The sequence below is a fragment of the Chelon labrosus genome (genome assembly GCF_963514085.1).
Source record: "Chelon labrosus genome assembly, chromosome: 5".
Taxonomy (NCBI): domain Eukaryota; kingdom Metazoa; phylum Chordata; class Actinopteri; order Mugiliformes; family Mugilidae; genus Chelon; species Chelon labrosus.
The window spans coordinates 2409921-2432280 of NC_140341.1; the positions used below are offsets into that span (position 1 = coordinate 2409921).

The 22360-nt window shown below is 45.3% G+C and overlaps 1 protein-coding gene across 1 annotated transcript in view; it reads right to left on the reverse strand.

The window, feature by feature from the left end:
• Window positions 1-103: 103 nt before the first annotated feature.
• Window positions 104-22360, reverse strand: part of itgb5 (integrin, beta 5) — a gene marked incomplete at its 5' end in the record, with an annotated part of 26099 nt that continues 3842 nt past the window's right edge. Inside the window, 7 exon segments of the mRNA XM_084545589.1 lie at window positions 104-339; window positions 428-594; window positions 1692-1811; window positions 3442-3542; window positions 5829-6051; window positions 22139-22258; window positions 22261-22360. Of these exon segments, the coding sequence (XP_084401715.1) occupies window positions 244-339; window positions 428-594; window positions 1692-1811; window positions 3442-3542; window positions 5829-6051; window positions 22139-22258; window positions 22261-22360 (927 nt within the window). The 3' untranslated portion in view covers window positions 104-243.

Genomic DNA, 22360 nt, shown 5'->3' on the forward strand with positions numbered 1-22360 from the left:
GCCAGACAAACTCACTGCTGCCTCGCCTCTCCTCCTCTAACGGGACGTCCAGATAGAGGAGAACCCCCCCCCCCCCCCCCCCCTCAGCCCACCCCCTCCTCGTCTGGAGACCCCTGGAGTCCGTGTCATGTTGTGTCGTCAGCGTGGATGTGATCCTCTGCAGAGGCCCGAGCGGGTTCAAGTCCGTCGTCCTCCACGGACCTCGACTGTCGGACCGGTCCTGCCGCGCCCTGGTCGGAGGGATCAGTGGAGCCCTCCGTTGTACGACTTCCCGAACATGTTGAAGTCTGTCTCTACAAAGTGTGTGGTCACGGGCTGCTTGTACAGAGGGTTGGAGGCCTGGGGAGAGACAGACACGGTCATGTTTTGATGTCAAACGTCCCCTCGTCTTCCCCCCGTGATCACCTGCTGCTGTTTTCAGTCTCACCATCTCGTATCGGGCCCGTGAGCGTGCGCTCTGGAAGCGAGCGAACTCCCTCCGGTCGTGGACGGTGATGGCGAGCTTCCAGGCGGCGAGCAGCACGACCCCCACCAGCAGGATGCTGCCAACCACCGCCAGCAGGACCATGAGAGCATCGGGCCCCGCTCCGCACTCTGAGGAAGGACGGGGGACAGGACACTCATTAGACTTGACCCACAAGAGAAAGGGCTTGGTCCCAGGAGCTCAGTTACACATTAAAGATAAACTAATAAATAAATATTATTAAATTAAAAATATACATCCAGGTAAAGGCTGCACATAAATGATAAGGTGCAATAATATGGATTTTTTCAGGGGATTTGAAAACAAGATATTTATAATTATTAGATTCTCCTGGAAATGAAGACCTTATATTCTGGGCTGGTATCATAAACACTGTCAAACATCACCTGCATCACCTGGACAGTCCTCCAACCAATCATTTTAAATGACGTTACTCTTCCTGTTCATCACCACATTAAGCCCCGCCCCCTAAAATGATCTGATTGGCCCGGCAGCAGAATCAATTTTTCGTCACAATAAAATTTTTGGGTGGGGGAAGTCTTTGTGCAGCTCTAGAGCTGAAGCTGGATTTAATTCTTCCTTCATAAATAATATGTTGAACTTATTTATTTTATTTGTATTTATTTCTTACTTGAGTGTAAACAGCTCAGAGTGATGAAGGTTCAGCAGCAGGAACTAATCTGATGAAGTAGAACGTCCCTCAACTCAAAGATGTTTTGATTCCTTTGTGTTCACAGCATAGTCTGTATATAAACATGGACACCACGTCTCCTCTTCCTCTCATTGGTCAAACTGACTCTATTCTCCCGGGGATACGGGCGGCGCCATCTTGTGACTTTGAATCCAAAGTCTGATCAGTACGGTCTGAGGGTGGAGCCACGATATCGATGCCCCGCCCATACTTCCTCCAGACTCACTCATGTTTTAGTTTAGTTAAAGCTACGCTCTGCTCTACCTCCACGTTATATTAACTACATAAAATGACAGAACCCATCCTTGAAAAAAAAAAAATTTGACATGTATTTTAGTGTTTTAGTTTGGCCCAAGCCCCGCTCACTATCATAGAGGGGGTGGATCTTATGACCTATACTGCAGCCAGCCACCAGGGGGAGCTCTACTTGGCTTAGCTTCACTTTAAAGGAGCAGCTCCTCCGTCCATCTTTATCCTGTCTACGGTTCAAACCGGTTTTTAAGACGATCGACTGACCCGGCTCTTTGAGAGCTGTGAGGATGGAGCGTCCGCTGGCGTGTTCAGAATACGTGAACTTCATGACGCAGTCGTCGTCCGTTTTATAGACACAGTGGACAGCGGTGGGGTCGTCGGTTTCTGGAGGAGACACGTCAAAGACAAACAAGAGAATGTGAGGAATTTTACTGCAGCAACATTTACTGTGTGTGTCACGACTCTCCTCCACCAGAGCAACAAATAAAACTAAACTAGAATGAAATGACAAGAAGATTCATTTATGAGTTAACTATGGAAATATGACGATTAATATTAATACTTCAAACAAGTGCTGCAAGCAGACAAAGAGAACCCAAATAAATGAAACAGAAATAACATCCTAGTTTGACGGCTCGTCATCATTGATGGACCAATGAATTCTGAATGATACCAGTGAACTCTAAAAGAAAACGTCAGAACTCTGATAAATACAAACAAATAACTTAATTTTATGTCAAAATGTTCTTTAACTGGACACAGATTATTTTTAAAAGAAGCTCAAATCCAGGAAAAAGAACAGAAAACACTGGTGAACGTTTGTCAAACTGTCTAAATGTCTTTGCTGTGAAATCACAACCGGACATAAAATAATAAATGAAATGAAGTACATGTCCTGATCTAGACGTCCTGCGTGCCCTTGTTTTCCAGTCATCATCCAGAGAGAGTGAAACCCTCAGGAGGGAGGGTGAGGCTGGGCAGCCCCGGTCCAGCCCTCCGTCAGCCCCTCCTCCTTTATTTCATGCTCAAACTATCTGGAATGTACATGTGGAGCCCATTAAGGCCGAACTAGAGAGGAATGCTATGAAACACGTCAGATCTGAGCCAGAGAATGATCTTATAATAGTCGCTGTAGCTAAACGCGCAGCATCACAGCGCTATGAAGGCTGTAAATCACTGTGGACTTATGAATGCGCTCCTAAACGTCTCCTCACTGCTTCCCACCAGGCTGGGAGGACCTTTAATAAAAAAATATATAAACAAAACTACAGCTGACACGTGACAGAGCAGGTATGAGTTTGTTTAGTGGGTGGATCCAACCTTTAGAGACGGAAGGAGTCGTCATTCTATAGCTGGGAGGCTAGGAAGAGCTACTATTAGCTGGGAGGCTAGGAAGAGCTACTATTAGCTGGGAGGCTAGGAAGAGCTGCTATTAGCTGGGAGGCTAGGAAGAGCTACTATTAGCTGGGAGGCTAGGAAGAGCTACTATTAGCTGGGAGGCTAGGAAGAGCTGCTATTAGCTAGGAGGCTAGGAAGAGCTGCTATTAGCTAGGAGGCTAGGAAGAGCTACAATTAGCTGGGCAAAACGTGGCACTGATTGACACCTGAGTCTCGTTAGACTCTTTAACTTGTAATCCAGGTGGCGTACTTACTTCTACACCTCACTGATATGTAATATTGGCTAATTTTCCTGAACAAACACATGCACAAGTATAATATATTTCTGTTTCATGTGCTGTACTGGGTTCTCTAAAGTTGTGCCGTATGTTCTGTATGTTCTTCATCATACCAGAGGTGTATGATGAAGTATGATGAAGGTGAAGGCGTATGATGAACTAATGTGTCACATTAGTTGAAGTCATTGGACTCTTTACTTTGAGGCCACGACGGCACTAATGGAAGCTCTGATGACCAGTGACAGTTGAGGAGGTACGTAATATGAAAAACTGTTGCAGCCGTCCAGGATGTGAATAGTTCTCTGAGCTGGTCTGTTCATCTGTGTGTGTTTACTCACTGAGGGTCTCCATAGTGATGATTTCATCTTTACACAGGCGCTGGCAAGTCTGGTTGTCGGCGAGTCTGCCCGAGTTGAAAAGCCGGCACTCGATACACTCCCTGAAGAAAAGAAGAACAAGAACTAATACTAAGACCTTGGTTCATGTTTATTCTTGACTTCCTCTGCTGAGGTAGAAAACACTAAAGCTCACTGTGGGCTCCAGGTACATTTTAAAGCTACTTAACAAACTGACAAACTGAATGAACTACTACGAAGTGCTCATGTGCCCCGACCAAAAACTTGAACACGACACAAAGACTACAGCAGTACAGCACCTGGTCTCATCATTCAGAAAAGGAAACAAGAAGAGCTACTAGTAGCTGGAGGCTAGGAAGAGCTACGGTTAGCTGGGAGGCTAGGAAGAGCTACTAGTAGCTGGATGCTAGGAAGAGCTACTAGTAGCTGGGAGGCTAAGAAGCTAGGAAGAGCTACTGTTAGCTGGGAGGCTAGGAAGAGCTACTAGTAGCTGGATGCTAAGAAGAGCTACTGTTAGCTGAGAGGCTAGGAAGAGCTACAAACCGTCGTACAGAGCTGTTCTACTCTCAGTTGTTCCATGTTTTATTCTAGATGATCATGTTCAGATGAGATAAAGATACTTTCATCACTTCACGCTGCTCTTCTCCTACTCTGGTTCTCAGCCAATCAGATTGATCCACATGCTGAATGAGATGAAAAGCTGCCAAGAGGAGTCTGACTAGTGTCAACGGTGCAGCTGTTCAACGCTGTCGTCCAAGCTTTGCATCACATTTTGCTTAATTACACGTTTTCAGCATCCTCCTAGCTGAGCACACGTCTCAAAAACGCAAACCCAACAATCAATCAGGGTAACAAACCTGCCTCTTTCTTCTTTCTCAGAGAAACAAATACTGTCCGACCTCTCGCTATCAGCGCTGAGCTCGTCTGTCGATCGAAGCCCGAGCAGCTGACGAAGCACTGGTCTGTCTCTAAACTCAAGTCAAGGGTCAAAGGTTTCTTCATAAACGCGGCCGCCTTGGAGAACCGGAGCCATGTGCATGTACCGAGGACACTGCAGTTAGTCTTTACTCTTTACTAGACGTCTGATGAGCCTTTAACCTCCACCTCAGACATCAAGGCAGCAGGGTCACAACTGGTATGAGAGTTATCTGAACAACTCTCTCCTGACTTCATGTCATCAAAGCAAAGATAAGTCTACAAGACAGTGAGTTATGTGACTGTTTTGGTCCTGATGTGTTTCATAGTTTAACCTTTTCTCTGGTTTACTGACTGCAGCCCAACCCTGAAGAAGAAGATGCCCTAGGCTGCTCCAGTGCTACTATTAGCTGGTAGGCTAGGACGCTAGGAAGAGCTACTATTAGCTGGGAGGCTAGGAAGCTAGGAGGAGCTAATATTAGCTGGGAGGCTAGGACGCTAGGAAGAGCTACTGTTAGCTGGGAGGCTAGGAAGCTAGGAAGAGCTAATATTAGCTGGGAGGCTAGGAAGCTAGGAAGAGCTACTGTTAGCTGGGAGGCTAGGAAGCTAGGAAGAGCTACTGTTAGCTGGGAGGCTAGGAAGCTAGGAAGAGCTAATATTAGCTGGGAGGCTAGGAAGCTAGGAAGAGCTACTGTTAGCTGGGAGGCTAGGAAGCTAGGAGGAGCTACTATTAGCTGAGAGGCTAGGAAGCTAGGAAGAGCTACTGTTAGCTGAGAGGCTAGGAAGCTAGGAAGAGCTAATATTAGCTGGGAGGCTAGGAAGCTAGGAAGAGCTACTGTTAGCTGAGAGGCTAGGAAGCTAGGAGGAGCTACTATTAGCTGAGAGGCTAGGGAGCCAGGAAGAGCTACTGTTAGCTAGGAGGCTAGGAAGTGTTACTATTAACTTGGAGGGTAGGAAGCTAGGAAGAGACTATTATGAGCCCGGAGGCTATAAAGCTAGAAAGAACTACTATTAGCTTGGAGGCTAAGAAGATAGGAAGAGACACTATTAGCTTGGAGGCTAGGAGGCTAGGAAGCTAGGAAGCGTCACTATTAGCTTGGAGGCTAGGAAGAGCTACTATTTGCTTGGAGGCTAGGAAGCTAGGAAGAGCTACTATTAGCTTGGAGGCTAGGAAGCTAAGAAGAGCTACTATTAGCTTGGAGGCAAGGAAGCTAGGAAGAGCTACTATTAGCTTGGAGGCTAGGAAGAGCTACTATTAGCTTGGAGGCAAGGAAGCTAGGAAGAGCTACTATTAGCTTGGAGGCTAGGAGGCTAGGAAGCGTCACTATTAGCTTGGAGGCTAGGAGGTAGAGCTAGCATTAGCCATGAGGCTAGGAGGAGCTAGCTTCTTGTCCTGCTCATCATTCAGATCACAATAACAAACGTCTGATAAAGCATCAGGCCGTGGACTTCACCTTTTAGTGCCGCAGGCGTCGGGGCAGGTGGGGCATTTTTCGCAGGTGTCTCCAAAAGCCCCCGGCTCCGTGCACTGACAGCGGCCGCACACACAGCTGCCCCGCCCGCTGCACATCTGGCCGTCGCTGGAGACGCAGGTGGACGTCTCCGTGGAGCAGTTGCAGTTGTCCCCGACGTAGCCGGCGTGGCACTTACACTCTCCACAGTGACACTCCCCGTGACCTGGAGCAGAGAGGAGCAGACGGAAGGTCAGCACGGCGTCCTGGGCCAGTGTTACAGGGTCCACAAAATTAGGAACACATCATGTGATAGCGTCAGGGGCCCATCCAGAGACAGATGAGTGCAGAGGTGTGGAGATAAGAAAATAAATAAAAAGGCAGAATGCAGTTTTTACACACAGTACCATCTTTACTAAAAGGAGGTCTTATAAATAAAGAGATAGATCAATAGATAGATTGATAGGAGGCTAGGAAGAGAGGTAGATGGGAACACCTGTGATATCCTACACTAAGCGCTGTGAAGAATGGAGGCTAATAAAATAACCAAACCCTCAGACAGAGTTTGACAGAAAACAACTGGACCTTGTAAGAGTGAGAACCTGGAACAGCTGGAGGTTTACAGCGCTGACCTGACCCTCCTCTACAACCAGCAGCGGAGCTAACTGCTCCTCTCTGCGTCACACTCATTAACTTGTTATCTGCCCTGGAACTAATCCAGCGGGAGGGGGGGATCCTCCAGGGAATAAGTCGAGCGCAACCTCCGATTCGTCCCGGGCCGTATAAGCGAGCGCTCCGGCTCTACCGCAGGCTGCTCTGGGTCGACGAGAACCCCCTGACGGAGGGAGGACAGCAGCTGTGATCAGGGGAGCCGTACTGACAAGCTCATTTTCACCAGGACTCTCCACAAAGAGCACATTCACTGAGCCGAGATCACAGCTGGAGCAAAGGAGCAAGGAGAAGCCTTATCGGGACGGGACGCCGGACCGGAGGTCAAATCCAAGAACTCACAAGATAATAAGGAACAATAGCAGGAAGAGGGAAGAGAGATGGATCCTGAAGCTGAAGAAGAAGAAGAAGAGGAGTGGATCTGGGAAACTGTTCAACATGTGGGCGCTTAAATGCTCCAGAGAGAGGAACACAGCTGGACGTAGAAGAAGAGCTGAGCTGAACATCAGCGGCATAGAAATACAGAATCTATAAAAGGCTCTGGGTTACGACATTCAGATTATTATTGCTGCTGTGATGCTACTGGATGCTGAACTCCCCTCAGGATCAATAAAATGGAACAATACACAAATAATAACCGTGTTAGGACGTTCACAGATGAAGCCTTTCTTCATATTTTCTGTCAGTAAATCAGTTTCAGTTTGTAAATTGAGGGGATTTTTAAAACAATTTTATAACAGAACTAAACAAAAGAAGACACTCAGTTTGATTAATAATAAATCTTCTAGCTGCAGAGCTGCATCAAATCTAAAGTCCTTTAGTTTAAGTAGTTCAGTTTGACATTTGTTTTTCAAATAACGTTCCATTATATCTGCATTTCTGAGCGGTGTGAATGGAAACAGAGTGTAAACAGAATGTGATGACGGAGGAGAGAAACTGGGTCACACAGCTAAGGAGTGGCAGCTCCTCCTGCTCCTCCAGCTCCTCCAGCTCCTCCTGCTCCACAGGCTCTCGTGACATTTGATTAAAACTGAGACTCGGCGGAGGAGAAGCAGATCACACACTTCTGCAACTCGACAGGAAATATTTCGTCTAATCATCAACCCAGCGGTCAGAGTTGTGCAACAAACCGTCTGGAATCACAGACATGCAGCAAACACTTTCTATTTTTGTGCCAAAAGAAAAAATCTCAATAAAACTTCTTCTTAATTGTTGAGCACATGATGTGAAGACGTTTATATTTCAGGTGGAAAAAGTGAAGCAGAGAGTTGGAGCAGCGCTCAAAGACGTCGGTGAGCGGAGGCTGTTGTGGCTGACTCACGCTACCAGCTCTGGGAATGTGTCCTTAAATGACGCCTGGGCGTTCAGAGGGCATGGAGCCGGGTTAGTTCAGAGCGGAGGATGAAGGAAGAGCAGCAACCAGAGAAACTCTCCTCAGCTCGTTATATCTGAGTGAGAGATTATTCATGTCAGGCCTGTTTCACAGCTCTAACTTCAGGATGTTGCTGCTCTGATCCTCTGAAAAATGATTTCACTCTAATGGAGGAACTCATCGCAGATGTTCTGAGTGGTATTGGGTCTGATCCAGATAATGTTAAAATGATCGGATGAGTATCAGGCTTCAGACAAGTAGGAATTCATTTATTTTAGGTCTGACTAAAGATGTCTGCTGTGTGAAAGAAAGAAAGACAGAAAGAAAGACAGAAGAACAGGAGAAAGGGGGAAGAAGAAGAAGAAGAAGAAGGAGAAAGGGAAGAAAGGGAGAAGAAGAAGAAAGTAGAAGGAAGAGCAGAAGAAAAAAGAACAAGAAGAAGAAGAAAAAAAGAAAGGGAAGAAGAAGGAAGAAGAGAAGAAGAAAGAGAAGAAAGTAGAAGAAGGAAGAAAGACAAACTTATTAAGAAGAAGAACCAGAACCCAGGTTCTACCATGAAGGCAGTCCTCTGTTAGTCAGTAACTAATGTACTGTGGATGTGTGGTGAGGTGGTAGTAGTTGATCATCTAAACAGAATCCATGGAGTCCACTCAGTCAAAGGCTGCACCCAAACAACAACAACAAACACTGAACGTTTAAAAGAAGAGAAAAGTTTCCTGGAGACAGCGTCAAGGAGAAACATCTTCCAGAGAGAACTTTGTCCGTTAAAGCTCCTCATTAGACGGAGAACATGCTGACGAGCCAGGTAAGTCCTTCAGGTTGTGGTGGAGACCAAACACAGAACAACAAGAAAACTGAACGATGAAACTACAGCAGCCTGCAGAACAACTAAACTATAAATACTTAATAAAGGGATACGTTAGTTTCTCCGAAGTTGACCAAGACAAACATCAGTAGATCCAATAAACCAGATCAAAGCCTTAAATTAAAATCCACTAATTGTCTTGACGTCTTTCCTGACAGTTTGACGCCCACATTAGAGCTCAGATGAGTTTCAACACATCTCACAGTCAAGTCAGACTCGTCTGATTCTTGTCTGCAGATGGAGGCGGCCTCTGGCTCGCCACACCACCCTTTAAATGAACTGTGGCGCTCCACCAGCACCACGTCAGCTAACCAACGCCGTGCCTGGAAACAGATGTTTGGAACAAGTGCACCAACGCTTTTTTTTATTTTTTTGAGCTGCTCGATTTGTTTAATTTCTCGTCTCGCAGCTCAACAACTTCAGATTAAACACTGTTCATGATAAACACGGCTGCAGCAGAGGAGGAGGAGGAGGAGGAGGAGGAGACGTGGAGAGAGCTCAGATCATTCAGAGCTGTGGCCTTCCTCCTCTTCAGCAGCTTTTCCATGACGTTTGTCTGGACGTTTTGTCAGGAATGGAGACGACGACACAGAAACTGAGAGAGGAAGGAGGCGCTCTACACTAATACAGACGCTCAGACAAAGCCAAGCTGTGCAGCGACGTGTCCTCTGCCGAGCAGACTGGAGAAAATTCAAATCTTCAAAACAAAAAAAGAAAAACTGGAGAAAAGAGTCTTTTGTGCTTTCACTGCTTCACCACAAACCGCTGACTGCAAAGACCAGGTGAAGCAGAAAAGAAAAAGCTGCTTTTCCAAAGTCAAAACTGAACTTGAAAACATAGATGAGACGTCTTTAAAGTGTCTGCAGGAATCACAATATGTGAATTTGCTTTTACAGAGGAAGATGATCTGATATGACTAAAAGCTGCAGAACAAAATAAACCATGGAGGGAGATTGTCATCGCTGTATTCATGCTTCAGAAACGCACACAATGAAGAATAGGAACCATGTTTAGAAGGATCAACACCGCACAGATGTGAGATTACTGCAACTCATGAAGATTAGAGCTGTAAGAAAGGAAACAGCGGCACCACCGCCATGGACGAGCATCTCAGCCGAGGAAACCCTCGAGTTTCTGGACTAAAACCAACGAGACAGCAGCGTGACAGTTTAATCTGATTGTTGTTGGTGGTCAGAGTCTGGGAGACTCGACAAAGATTCAGTAGATGCTAATGGAGATGCTAATGGCTGCGCTGCTTTCCAGCAGTTTGTTTCGGCACATTTATAAAACTAAATAAACGTCCATTAGCGTTACGCTTCAAGGAGGAGGAAGCACGTAAACATCTTTTCTAGTTATTAAATCCAAACTTTGTGATGCACAGTATCTTTTAGTTAACTTATTAAACATATTTGTTTATGAGAAATGTTGGATAAACATTAAAGACTCTGTAGAAGCTGAGTGGCCAAGAAGCAAGGAAGAGCTACTATTAGCTGGTAGGCTAGGAAACAAGGAAGAGCTACCATTAGCTGGTAGGCTACCCTTGGAAAGGGTTTGTGTTAGCTGGGAGGCGCTACTTTTAGCTGGCAGGCTAGGAAGCTAGGAGGAGCTACTATTAGCTGGGAGGCTAGGAATCCAGGAAGAGCCACTGTTAGATGGGAAGCTGAGTAGCTAGGAAAAGAGTGAGAGTTAGCTGGTAGGCTAAGAAGCTAGGAAGAGTTAGTGTCAGCTGGGAGGTGCTACTTTAACCTGAGAAGCTAAGAAGCTAGGAGGAGCTATGATTAGCTGGGAGGCTACATTTTAAAGATTTAAACCTTCAACTGTAAAGCCACGACTTCTAGCCAAGATTCGTTTTATCTGGACTGAAGCTGCAGGATCCATCAAACTGAACTCAGTGACCCTCATTAAGAACACTGTGTTCATCTGATGTGATGTGGCAGCGTGGTGGAGGGATCCTTCCCTCTGCAGGGGAGGTCAAAGAGCTGCCTGTGTGCCAGAGATCGTGGTGTGTTCGTGTGCGTACGGAAAGAAAACACGGTCCATAACCTCCGACATCTCCAGTTGCAGCTTTATTCTGCTCCCATGAAAAGCCTCGGTGCATACTTCAGATGTTTGTGGTGCTCTCTAGCTCGCCCACGTCACTTGGAAGCATTTGTACATTTAAGAAAAAAGTAAGTAAATAAAAAAAAAGACAAGTTAAGAGGTGACACGTCCGCCTCTGGGGGCTCAGCTTCCTGCCAGCTTCCTGTGGGATAAGCTGGACGGCATAACTGGAATACTTGAGTCCAATTTTCAAAATAAAGCTGAAATGAAAATATAAACTTCTTCCTTCTTTCTTCTTCCAGCCTTCAGCTCTTCAACACTCAAATATATCTAAAGAGGAAATAATATTTAATATATCTCATGTCACAACAGGACTGCTCTTTGTCTTTGACATAAAGACATAATGAGCATCTCAGGCCGGTCTGAACCGAGCCTCTGACCCAGCAGGAATCTCCCCCCACAGCCTACTGTGTAATTAAGCCCAGTGGTTTATGGCGACATTGTTCTGCTGTCAGAATCTCTTTTAAAGTCATGCACTCGTACACTGCGTTCCTTCCCAGGACGAGGGAGGAGCCGACACGCTGTGATACATCAGTGTAATATAACGTCTCTGAAATTAATTCACAAAGCAGCCTGTCATTTACTTTTGTAGATCAAGTCAGACTGAAGAAGCAACACCCCATGTTCTATATGTGGAAACTCTCTGACATGCACACAACATTCACTGCGAGCTACAAGACTGACGCAAAGTTGAACTGTAACCATTAAAATAAATGAATTTTAAATGTTCATCTGCAAAATAAAACTGTTAAGACGCGTTTGAAACGTTAAGATCCCGGTTATTTGCAACTTCAGTTCATTAGAGCAGCTCATCAGGCTTAATAAGGCATTAGCCGTTAGCTGGGAGGCTAGAAAGCTAGGACGAGCTACTGTTAGCTGGAATTCTAAAAAGCAAGGAAGTGGACCCCCTGAAGCTAGGAAGAGCTACTATTGGCTAGGAAGCTATGAGCAGCTACTGTAAGCTAGGAGGAGCTACTATTAGCTGGAAAGCTAGGAAGTTAGGAAGAGTTGCTGTTAGCTACGAAGCTAGGATGCGCTGCTGTTAGCTAGGGAGCTAGGGGGAGCTACTATTAGCTGGGAGGCTAGGAAGAGATACTATTAGGTGGGAGAAAGCTAAGAAGAGCTACTATTAGCACAGAAGCTAGGGGGAGCTACTGTAAGCTAGGGGGAGTTACTATTATCTGGAAGGCTAGGAAGTTAGGAAGAGCTGCTGTTAGCTACGAAGCTAGGAAGAGCTACTATTAGGTAGGGAGCAAGGAAGAGCTACTGTAGCTAGCAAGCTGGGAGGAACTGCTGTTAGCTGCGAGGCTAGGAAGATATACTGTTGGGTGGGAGGTTAAGAAACTAGGAAGAGCTACTGTTAGCTCAGAATCTAGGAAGAGATATTATAAGTTGGAAGGCTAGGAAGCTAGGAAGATCTACTGTTGGTTTGGGGGCTAGGAAGAGCTGCTGTTAGCTACGAAGGTAAGAAGAGCTACTATTAGCTAGGAAGCTAGGAGGTGCTACTATTAGGAAGGGGACTACTGCCAAGAGTGTCACCAAACTCAACTGAAACACATGCATCAAATATTCGTTGGTTCACCAGAGGACAGAGTTTAAACTGTGTCAGTCACATTTTATTTATCCTCCTTCAGGGCTGAACGCTGAGAAACTGAACGCTCTGATAAGATATGAATGAGACAAAACACACAAGAGTTACTTAAGAGCGTCTCTGCAGAGCTGCAGAAAGACAATAATCCAACACCGTGGTGGAGGAGGAGGAGGAGGAGGAGGAGGAGGAGGAGCGGTCGTAAATGTCATATTTCAGTAGATGAGCTGCATTTCAAGAAGGATGTAAATATTAAAGGCAGAAGAAGCTGGTGTATTACAGAGACGTTGAGTTATATGCAGTGAGATTAAAGAAGGAATGTAATTCATATGTAAACTGGACTTTGAGATTTATCAGGCCAGAATAAACACCAGCAACATCCTGTTATTCCAGCGAGAGAAGGTTGGAGAATAGAGAACAAGAGCCTCTCTGTGGAGAACCAAAGTGACAATTAAGGTCTTAGTTCTTCTTCACTGGGCGCCAACATTAGAGGAGAGACTTCATACCAGCTATTGTATATGAATCTGTTTGGCAGGATGGCATTTAAATCTCATTTATTTAATTTAATAATTCAAACCAAAGCAAAGATCAAGGCCTCGATACAGATTTGAACACAAATGAAACAAGACTGCATCTGGAAGTTTGAACATTTAAATGTTTTAGGGCGTCAGTGCCGTACAGTAGACAGGAAGCTAGGAAGAGCTACTATTAGCTGGTAGGCTAGGGAGCTAGGAAGAGCTAGAGTTAGCTAGGAGGCAAATTTAAACCTTCAGCTGCAAAGCCACAACTTCTGTTTAAGATTATTTTATCTGTATTGAAGAAAGCATTTCCTACAAAGCTGTAGAGTCCATCATTGAGCTACTAGCTATTAGCAGGAAGCTAGGAAGCAAGGAGGAGCAACTATTAGCTGGGAGGCTAAGAAGCTAGGAAGAGCTAATGTTAGCTGGGAGGCTAACAGTAAAAAAAAATAAATAAATAAATAAAAAGTGTATGCCATGATAGATTCCTCAAAAGTGAAGCCAAAGCATGTGGAGCTCCCCCTAGTGGCTGGAGGTTGCAGTAGAGGTCATGAAATAAGCCCCGCCCCCCACTCCATGTTATTGAGCTTTTCAACAATGTTTTCTGTAATTTTAGGTTTTAGTTGTTCTAAAACCAGGACAGGATGCCGACCCCTCAATGAACTGAGCAAGTTTCAAGTTTTTGTGACAAATCATTCAAAGCATTTGTTTAATTTCTACCTGCTGGACTTTAAAACGCACCCATTCACTTCACTTGGATCATTGTGTGTCTGTGTGTTTAAAACAGCTAAAAAATGTGGGCTGTTAAAATGTGCAGGCTGAGACGCGTCGCCTCTAATACACCGAGCCAAGAACAGTTCATCATCAGGAATATAAAAAAAAAAAGAGAGACAGATGCTGAAAGAGACACAACTTCCTCTTTGGCTCCTCGGGCGTCTTTGTTCGTCAGGAGAAGAAGAAGAAGAAGTAGAAGAAGAAGTCACAGGTATCAGCAGATTTGTGTGTGAACAACAGCGCAGACAACAGTCATTACCAGCGGAGAAAACACTGTTTAGTTCCAGCTGGGAGTCACAGGATGCCTCAGCATCCACTGACGTTACTCACGACAAACAGGACATAAACAAAAACACCAGCTCTGACGCAGCCGCCTGTTTGCTAAATGCTGACTTCTGCTGTGTAAGCGTTTTACATTCAGAGCACACGTGATGATTATCTCTTTTTCTACAGGAATAAACCAGAACACTGCGTGCAGAGCTTTTACACTGCAGTCAAAAGGATTAAAGGGTAACCTCCTTCTAAACACATGAAAGATCCGACAGCTTCGACTATTAAACATGTAGATGGACTCAGGTTGTGAATCTGAGGCTGTTAATGATGATTATTTACATTAATCACATATTTATCCGTTCTAAATGTACTTTAAAGATAAGGTTTTATTTGTCACATGTACAGTTACATATGTACCTGCAGCCAGTAGTAAAAAGTACACATAGTAAAAAGAATTCACGTAGCACAAAAGGTAAACAATATAAGTATAAAAGTATAACTGAGGAAAATAAAATATAGACTGTAAACTTGAAATGTAAACTTAGATCGTATATACATGCATTCACAATATTTTAAAGCAGCTGTGTGATTAAAGTGCAGTGATGCAGTGGTACTTGAGTCCAGTTAAGGCCGTTTTTAATCCTCTAATCAACATCTGAGAAGACTAACACGCTTATATAATATGTGTTATTATAAGTACAACAACCCAAAGCTAAGACAAATACCTCTGCACGTTACTGGATAGTCCTCCAGCCAATCAGAGTGAAGAACATGAAGCGATTAAAGCATTCTGAACTTTTAATATCTTTACCAAAAGACGTGATATCAGACTCTAAACATCTCTAATTCAACTCCTCTTCTCAGATGACGTCTACTCTTACTCTTCGTCCATTCACCACATTAAGCCACGCCCCTGAACGACCTGATTGGCCCGATCGGCAGACATTTGCAGGAGCAGAATCAGATCCCAACGGAGAGACTCCAGATAAACTTTCCAAAGTAAATTGTCAGCAAAGGGCAGTTAGTCTGGCTCTCAAATGTTTAACGAGTTACTGGATTTATCCAAAACGCTTCCGCAAAAGTCTTCACCTGTACCTGCAGAGAACAATCCTAAGTCTGAGCTACAGCTTGATACGATTAATCAAAGTTTTCTCTAATAAAACATCTGACTTCCTCTTACATTAAACCAGAGTTAACGTTTTGTTTTTTTAACCACGTTAGGGAAATGAAACCAAGGCGACACACTGCCGACCTCTCCCACCCTGTTACACCTGGCCCAGGCTCCATTACTGATATTCAATAACATCAGCTTCATCGACTCATCATTACGAGGCTGTTATTTCAGCTCTAGTTCACAGTTTTGATTAGAAGACAGACCAAACAAAGAACAACAAACACGTTTCACCAAATGTCAAACGTTGAGTCAGCAGAAATGAACTCAAAGGCCACAGCTGTGACGGAGGACAAAGCTTCAATTCAGCCATTATTATAACGTAGGAGCTCAGAGTTATGAGACTAACCGTGTGTTTGTGACCTGCTGATGGAGTCAAAGACACTAAAACTGTGTTTGTTGTGTAAGTACACGTCTTCTTCTTCTTCTTCCGTTTGTTTCCTGCGTAAAAAGTGAAGCGGACACATCTCAGACACGCTTCACTTTCCCACGAAACGTGACCCTGAGCTTTGGTTTGTGTCCCAAACACGATTCATTTCAGATCCTTGGCCTTTCCAAAACACACACACAAAAAAAAACAAGGTCAACTGGTTTTTGTAGGGTTTGTTGGAGACGTTTCAATAAGGAATCTGTTTTCCTCAATCTGAACAGATTCCTTGTTCCAGTTCCAGGTCGTTAACAGACTCTAGTCAGGTGAGTTTCAGGTGGACGCCACCCACAGGTGTTCCTGATAAAAACCTCCACCAAGCTTTAAGAACTGAAGTTCAGCTGCCTTTGACTCAGCTTCATTATTTTGGGGGATATTTAATTTTCTGGTGCAATTTGTATTTTACTCCTTTATGTGATTGCAAAGTCACATTATAGGATCAATAAAGAATCCCAAGTCTGAATCTGAGTCTTCATTTCACGTATTAACCTCCAGATTAATCCCAAGTCCTTGAACGCACCACAGCTCCGGTGAGTAACAGTAACTCCTGCAGGTTTCTGAGGAGCTGCAATCATGCACGGCCTCGTACTGGCAGCGTCTTTTGTCTCCGGCGGCGGTCAAGTTCAGTCAAGTCTCAAAGAGCAGAGGGAGGAGACGTCCTGTTTGCTTTACCCCGGGGTCTGGGAGCTCAGAGTGTCAGGTGCTGCTCAGGTAGCTGTGTTCAGACACAACAGCTGACATGGGAACGGCAACAGGAATCTTTTTTTTTTTCTATGCTCGACTGTCATCTCATCACAGTTTTACAGTTTGTCCTCAGGTCCTCAGGTCCTCAGGTCGTCCAGGTCCAATCCCACAAATACATGAAGCTTACACAAAAACAGCTGGACTTGGAGTTAGGGTTTTAATTCCGTACTTTCTTTTCTTATTATTATTTTTCATGAGTCATGGAGTCTGCCGTTCTTCGTGACTCTCTGCCTGGGCGGCTCTCGGCCAAACATTAACAAAGACCAGACGCACTAATTGGTGCGTGTTCAAGCAACGACACATAAAACACTGATGTGAACCACAGCCACTGAATCAGACGCCCTGTATAGACTCAGACGACTGTCAGAGGATTCCTTCTATTTCTACTTCCTTCAAACGTGCACACGGTATTTGTGATAGGGACGTCCCGAACGGTATGAGCCTGCCATAACCAAAAACCACATCCTTGTAGCTTCAAAACGTCTTCCTCTGTTTTAATAACGGTTGGATAGCAACAACGCTGACAAAAGTCAAGTACTGAAGCCTGACGTACACCGCGGCGATGCAGACCACAAGAGCTGTGATTGGTCCTCTTGGTAGCAGCGTGTTTCCTCTTTAGTATTTCCAGCTGCTTCTCCATCTCCACAATTTTCGAATCGATTGTTTTGGATCGATAAAGATGGAACACATGGAGGAAAGGTTAACTGAGGAGGTTCAGAGACACAAACATTTGTTGAAAGTAAAGCAGGAAGTAGAAACAAAAATTAACCCGACTGGTAAAAAAGACACAGCGCCGACTAGTGTTTGGGTGGAGTTGTTACAGAGCGAGACAGAGTGATGAGGTACGAGAATAAATGGATCGCACCGACGTAGGCTACGTACGTAGGGTACAGCTGTGTCCCACAGCACCTTAAATGAGCCTTTATCCTCTGAAAAACAATTTCACGCAAACAGAGGAAGTCATTACAGGTACTGGGTCCAATTGGGACATCCATAATGAGTTCCTCCGTTATCAGGCTTCAGTAAAGTCTGATCTTTTGTAGTCATTTATTTTTAGCTCTGTTATAAACCAAAACCACGTCCCTGTAGAGTTAAACTATGTCTTCTGTTTTAATGACAGTTGGCTGTCGTCAAAGCTGCCAAAAAAAACAAAGAAGAAGAACAAAAATTATGTGACTAAAGATGTCTGCTGTGTGGATGGAAGAAAGAAAGAATGTACAAGAAGAAAGAAGAACAAGAACAAAAGAAAGAAGGAGAAAGAAGAAGAACCAACTGTGGAAGAAGTTTCCAGAGTCGTCTGTTAGTCAGTATCTAGTGTACTGTGGATGTGTGGTGAGGTGGTAGTAGTTGATCATCTAAACAGAATCCATGGAGTCCACTCAGTCAAAGGCTGCACCCAAACAACAACAACAAACACTGAACGTTTAAAAGAAGAGAAAAGTTTCCTGGAGACAGCGTCAAGGAGAAACATCTTCCAGAGAGGGTTAGGGAGTTTATGGCAGCGTTGGATGACCAGAACATTTCTGGAGTAGAGAACACAAGGTACCAGCTACCCTCTCCACACTACATTAACTTTGACTGAAAGATTTATTGGACTGAATCCAGTCGACTCTAGGAGAAGACAAGGAAGACAAGGACAGACTTTAGGAAGACACAGGAGACCAACTCTAGGAGAAGACAAGGAAGACAAGGAAAGACTTTAGGAAGACACAGGAGACCAACTCTAGGAGAAGACAAGGAAGACAAGGACAGACTTTAGGAAGCTACAGGAGACCAACTCTAGGAGAAGACAAGGAAGACAAGGACAGACTTTAGGAAGCTACAGGAGACCAACTCTAGGAGAAGACAAGGAAGACAAGGACAGACTTTAGGAAGCTACAGGAGACCAACTCTAGGAGAAGACAAGGAAGACAAGGACAGACTTTAGGAAGCTACAGGAGACCAACTCTAGGAGAAGACAAGGAAGACAAGGACAGACTTTAGGAAGACACAGGAGACCAACTCTAGGAGAAGACAAGGAAGACAAGGACAGACTTTAGGAAGCTACAGGAGACCAACTCTAGGAGAAGACAAGGAAGACAAGGACAGACTTTAGGAAGCTACAGGAGACCAACTCTAGGAGAAGACAAGGAAGACAAGGAAAGACTTTAGGAAGCTACAGGAGACCAACTCTAGGAGAAGACAAGGAAAGACTTTAGGAAGCTACAGGAGACCAACTCTAGGAGAAGACAAGGAAGACAAGGACAGACTTTAGGAAGCTACAGGAGACCAACTCTAGGAGAAGACAAGGAAGACAAGGACAGACTTTAGGAAGCTACAGGAGACCAACTCTAGGAGAAGACAAGGACAGACTTTAGGAAGCTACAGGAGACCAACTCTAGGAGAAGACAAGGAAGACAAGGACAGACTTTAGGAAGACACAGGAGACCAACTCTAGGAGAAGACAAGGAAGACAAGGACAGACTTTAGGAAGACACAGGAGACCAACTCTAGGAGAAGACAAGGAAGACAAGGACAGACTTTAGGAAGCTACAGGAGACCAACTCTAGGAGAAGACAAGGAAGACAAGGACAGACTTTAGGAAGCTACAGGAGACCAACTCTAGGAGAAGACAAGGAAGACAAGGACAGACTTTAGGAAGCTACAGGAGACCAACTCTAGGAGAAGACAAGGAAGACAAGGACAGACTTTAGGAAGCTACAGGAGACCAACTCTAGGAGAAGACAAGGAAGACAAGGACAGACTTTAGGAAGCTACAGGAGACCAACTCTAGGAGAAGACAAGGAAGACAAGGACAGACTTTAGGAAGCTACAGGAGACCAACTCTAGGAGAAGACAAGGAAGACAAGGACAGACTTTAGGAAGCTACAGGAGACCAACTCTAGGAGAAGACAAGGAAGACAAGGACAGACTTTAGGAAGCTACAGGAGACCAACTCTAGGAGAAGACAAGGAAGACAAGGACAGACTTTAGGAAGACGCAGGAGACCAACTCTAGGACATTTAGGACCAGATCTGGTTTTGAGCTTGAAGCTTGACAAGAACAAGCAGTAACACATGTTGAAAGTCACTTCCCTGAGGAGCAGAGTTTTTTGTCTCCTCTTGTAAAAACAGAAACTCATCTTTCTCGTTATAAAGACGAAAAACTATGAGAAGTATTTTTTTACGACGGTCGCTCTGGGCTGAAGCTGCACATATTTCCTTGATGTGAGTGGACCTCCAGGAGAATCACCTGTGTTTCAACACGTCTCTGCTGCGTCTGGAATAACAACCTGAATCAGTCCTGAAGAAGAGAAGCTGTGTTGTCTCTTTGTTTTTAATCTGACGCTCCGGTCCTGGGGAGAGCTTTACTTTATTTCAGGCACGGAACGTGGATAAACACACATGTTCCCAGTTAGAGGACGCACACATGTGGAAGTCAACACATGGTACACGCAAGGTCTTATTTATGGGGTAAAGAAGGTTTGTGAAAGACTGGAAAATAGAGCTTGGCTATTTCTGGCAACTGGAGAGACTGACTGCTGAGGGCTGAGATCATTATTATTATTATTTAGAAGCAGCTGTGCGGTGAGAGAAGATGTGGGTCAGGGGGGCAGGAGGACGAGGACGTCGAGACTTAAACTGAAGCCTTGTTACAGACAGACAGGAGGGAAATAAACACGCCAGATTCCTGTTCGCAGCATGAAACCTGGAGAAGATCTGTCCTGAGATGAAAATCAAAACATCTGTGGATTTTCTTAAAGTGTCTATGAAGCACATTTGTGGATTCTGGATCACTGTAATTACGACACTCATTAGAAAAAAATCCAACGGTTTGTGAAAGCTGAGACGTTGAGCTTTAAGGCCAATGTGGTGTCATTACAGTAATTTAACTTGAGCCTCTCGTGTCTTTAGTCTTAACGCGTTCAACCACAGGTTTCTCAGATCTTTATGACTTGGAGTCAGAGCTGGTATACGATAATATTTTAGGTTGGAGCTTTGAACCTTAACTCATCCAATTCTGGAAAGATGACAACGTTAGATGAACGGTAGCCTTCAATTCCCAGCTAACAGTAGCTCTTCTTAGCGTTCTAGCCTCGCAGCTAATAATAGCTCTACCTAGCTTCCTAGCTAACAGTAGTTCTTCCTAGCTTCCTAGCTAATCCAGCTAACAGTATCTCTTCCTAGCTTCCAAGCTAACCCAGCTAATAGTAGCTCTTCCTAGCTTCCCAGCTAACCCAGCTAATAGTAGCTCTTCCTAGCTAATTCAGCTAACAGTAGCTCTTCCTAGCCACGTAGCTAATATTAGCTCTTCCTAGCTTCCCAGCTAACCCAGCTAACAGTAGCTCTTCCTAGCTTCCTAGCCTCCCAGCTAACAGTAGCTCTTCCTAGCCACGTAGCTGACAGTAGCTCTTCCTAGCCACGTAGCTGACGGTAGCTCTTCCTAGCTTCCTAGCCTCCCAGCTAACAGTAGCTCTTCCTAGCCACGTAGCTGACAGTAGCTCTTCCTAGCCACGTAGCTGACGGTAGCTCTTCCTAGCTTCCTAGCCTCCCAGCTAACAGTAGCTCTTCCTAGCTTTCACCGGTGCCTCTCTCATGATAATAACTTCCAGATATTTAAGGTTGCAAGTATTCTGACCCAAATGGGCAAAGGCACTTCTTCACAGATTATTTTCTGACTTTTTTTTTTAGTCAAAATAACCAAAATAAAAAGCTCCATGTGGACATTCTGAGGCTTAAAGGAGGATTTCTCTTTAATAAAAACCTGCAGTGCCTTCAGACATCAGACTGGAAATCAATCCCAGTGCAGAGACTTGTTTCAGGCCGAGGGGCTCGATGGCGTCTCCTGTGGTTTTTACAGCAAAACTTTACACCAAGAGCTGCACGATAATTAACAGACAGAACGCGTGGAGGAGCATTTGGTATTGTTAGGGACTCATTACGGTTCCAGGACAGAAGGTAGCGGACTGTTAACATTTAATGACGGCTCACGGACGATCTGTGCAGATTCAGATGCAGGACACATCTGAACCGAGGGCTTGTGTTTCTGCTGGCTGTAGATAAATAGAGGCAGGCATTGTGTGTGGCGGCTGTGCCAACGCCGGCCCCGCCGCCACAAAGCGCTCTCTGTGGTTTCACGGGAACCAGCACCTCCCCCCTGTCCCCCCGTCCCTTCTCCAGCCCAGAGGCCCCGATACCAGAACGCACAGTCTTGGACCCCGATGTTCTGGGAACACGACGGCCAAGAGGAAACACTGAGCCAAACCTGCCGGTCCAAACACAGCCAATGAGAAGAGTTGGCAACAGGACACCCAAAAAAAAAAAAAAAAAAAAGAGGACATTTAGGCCTCGGGGTGACAGCGTGGAGATAAGTGGGCCCCCGGGGCTTCAGCTCAAAGCTTTTAGAGACAGCCTCTACTAGGGACGTCCTGAACGGTGTCAGGAGAGGATCATGTTTTAATGGCTAGAGTCAAAGATGACGAAGAAGAAGAAACAAGAAGAAGAACAACAACACCACCACTAATACTTCTGTTAAATATCAAAGAAGAAGAAGCAAACGCGACTGAACCTGTCTCCTGTGTGGATTGAGAGGGGGTGAATACCTGAACCTCTGCAGCTTGTTGTTAGGATCAGAGGCAGCAGCAGGTGAGTCAGGAGGAAGGTAAACCACAGAGACACACCCAGAGCAACGACGGGACAGGACTCCACATCATGAACAAGATCTTATATTTAAGTGCAGCCCACAACAAAGAGCAGCGGATCTAAACGGGGAGGGGAGGGGAGGGGAGGGGAAGGGAGGGGAGGGAGGGTTTGTGGTTTTTAAGGTTTCCTACCTGAGCAGAGGACGCCTTTGTGTCGGGCGCAGGAGAAGTCGTCACACTCGCAGAAGCTTCCGTAGATCTTGCCGAACTCGGACTCGTAGCACAGACACTGGTTGCAGCTGCACTCGCCCGGCCGCTGCAGACCTGCTTGCCCTCGGCCTCGCGGCAGGCGCTCTGGTACACGCTGCTGGCCTCGCCCTCGTGGCACTCGCAGCGGGCGCCCAGGTAGCCCGG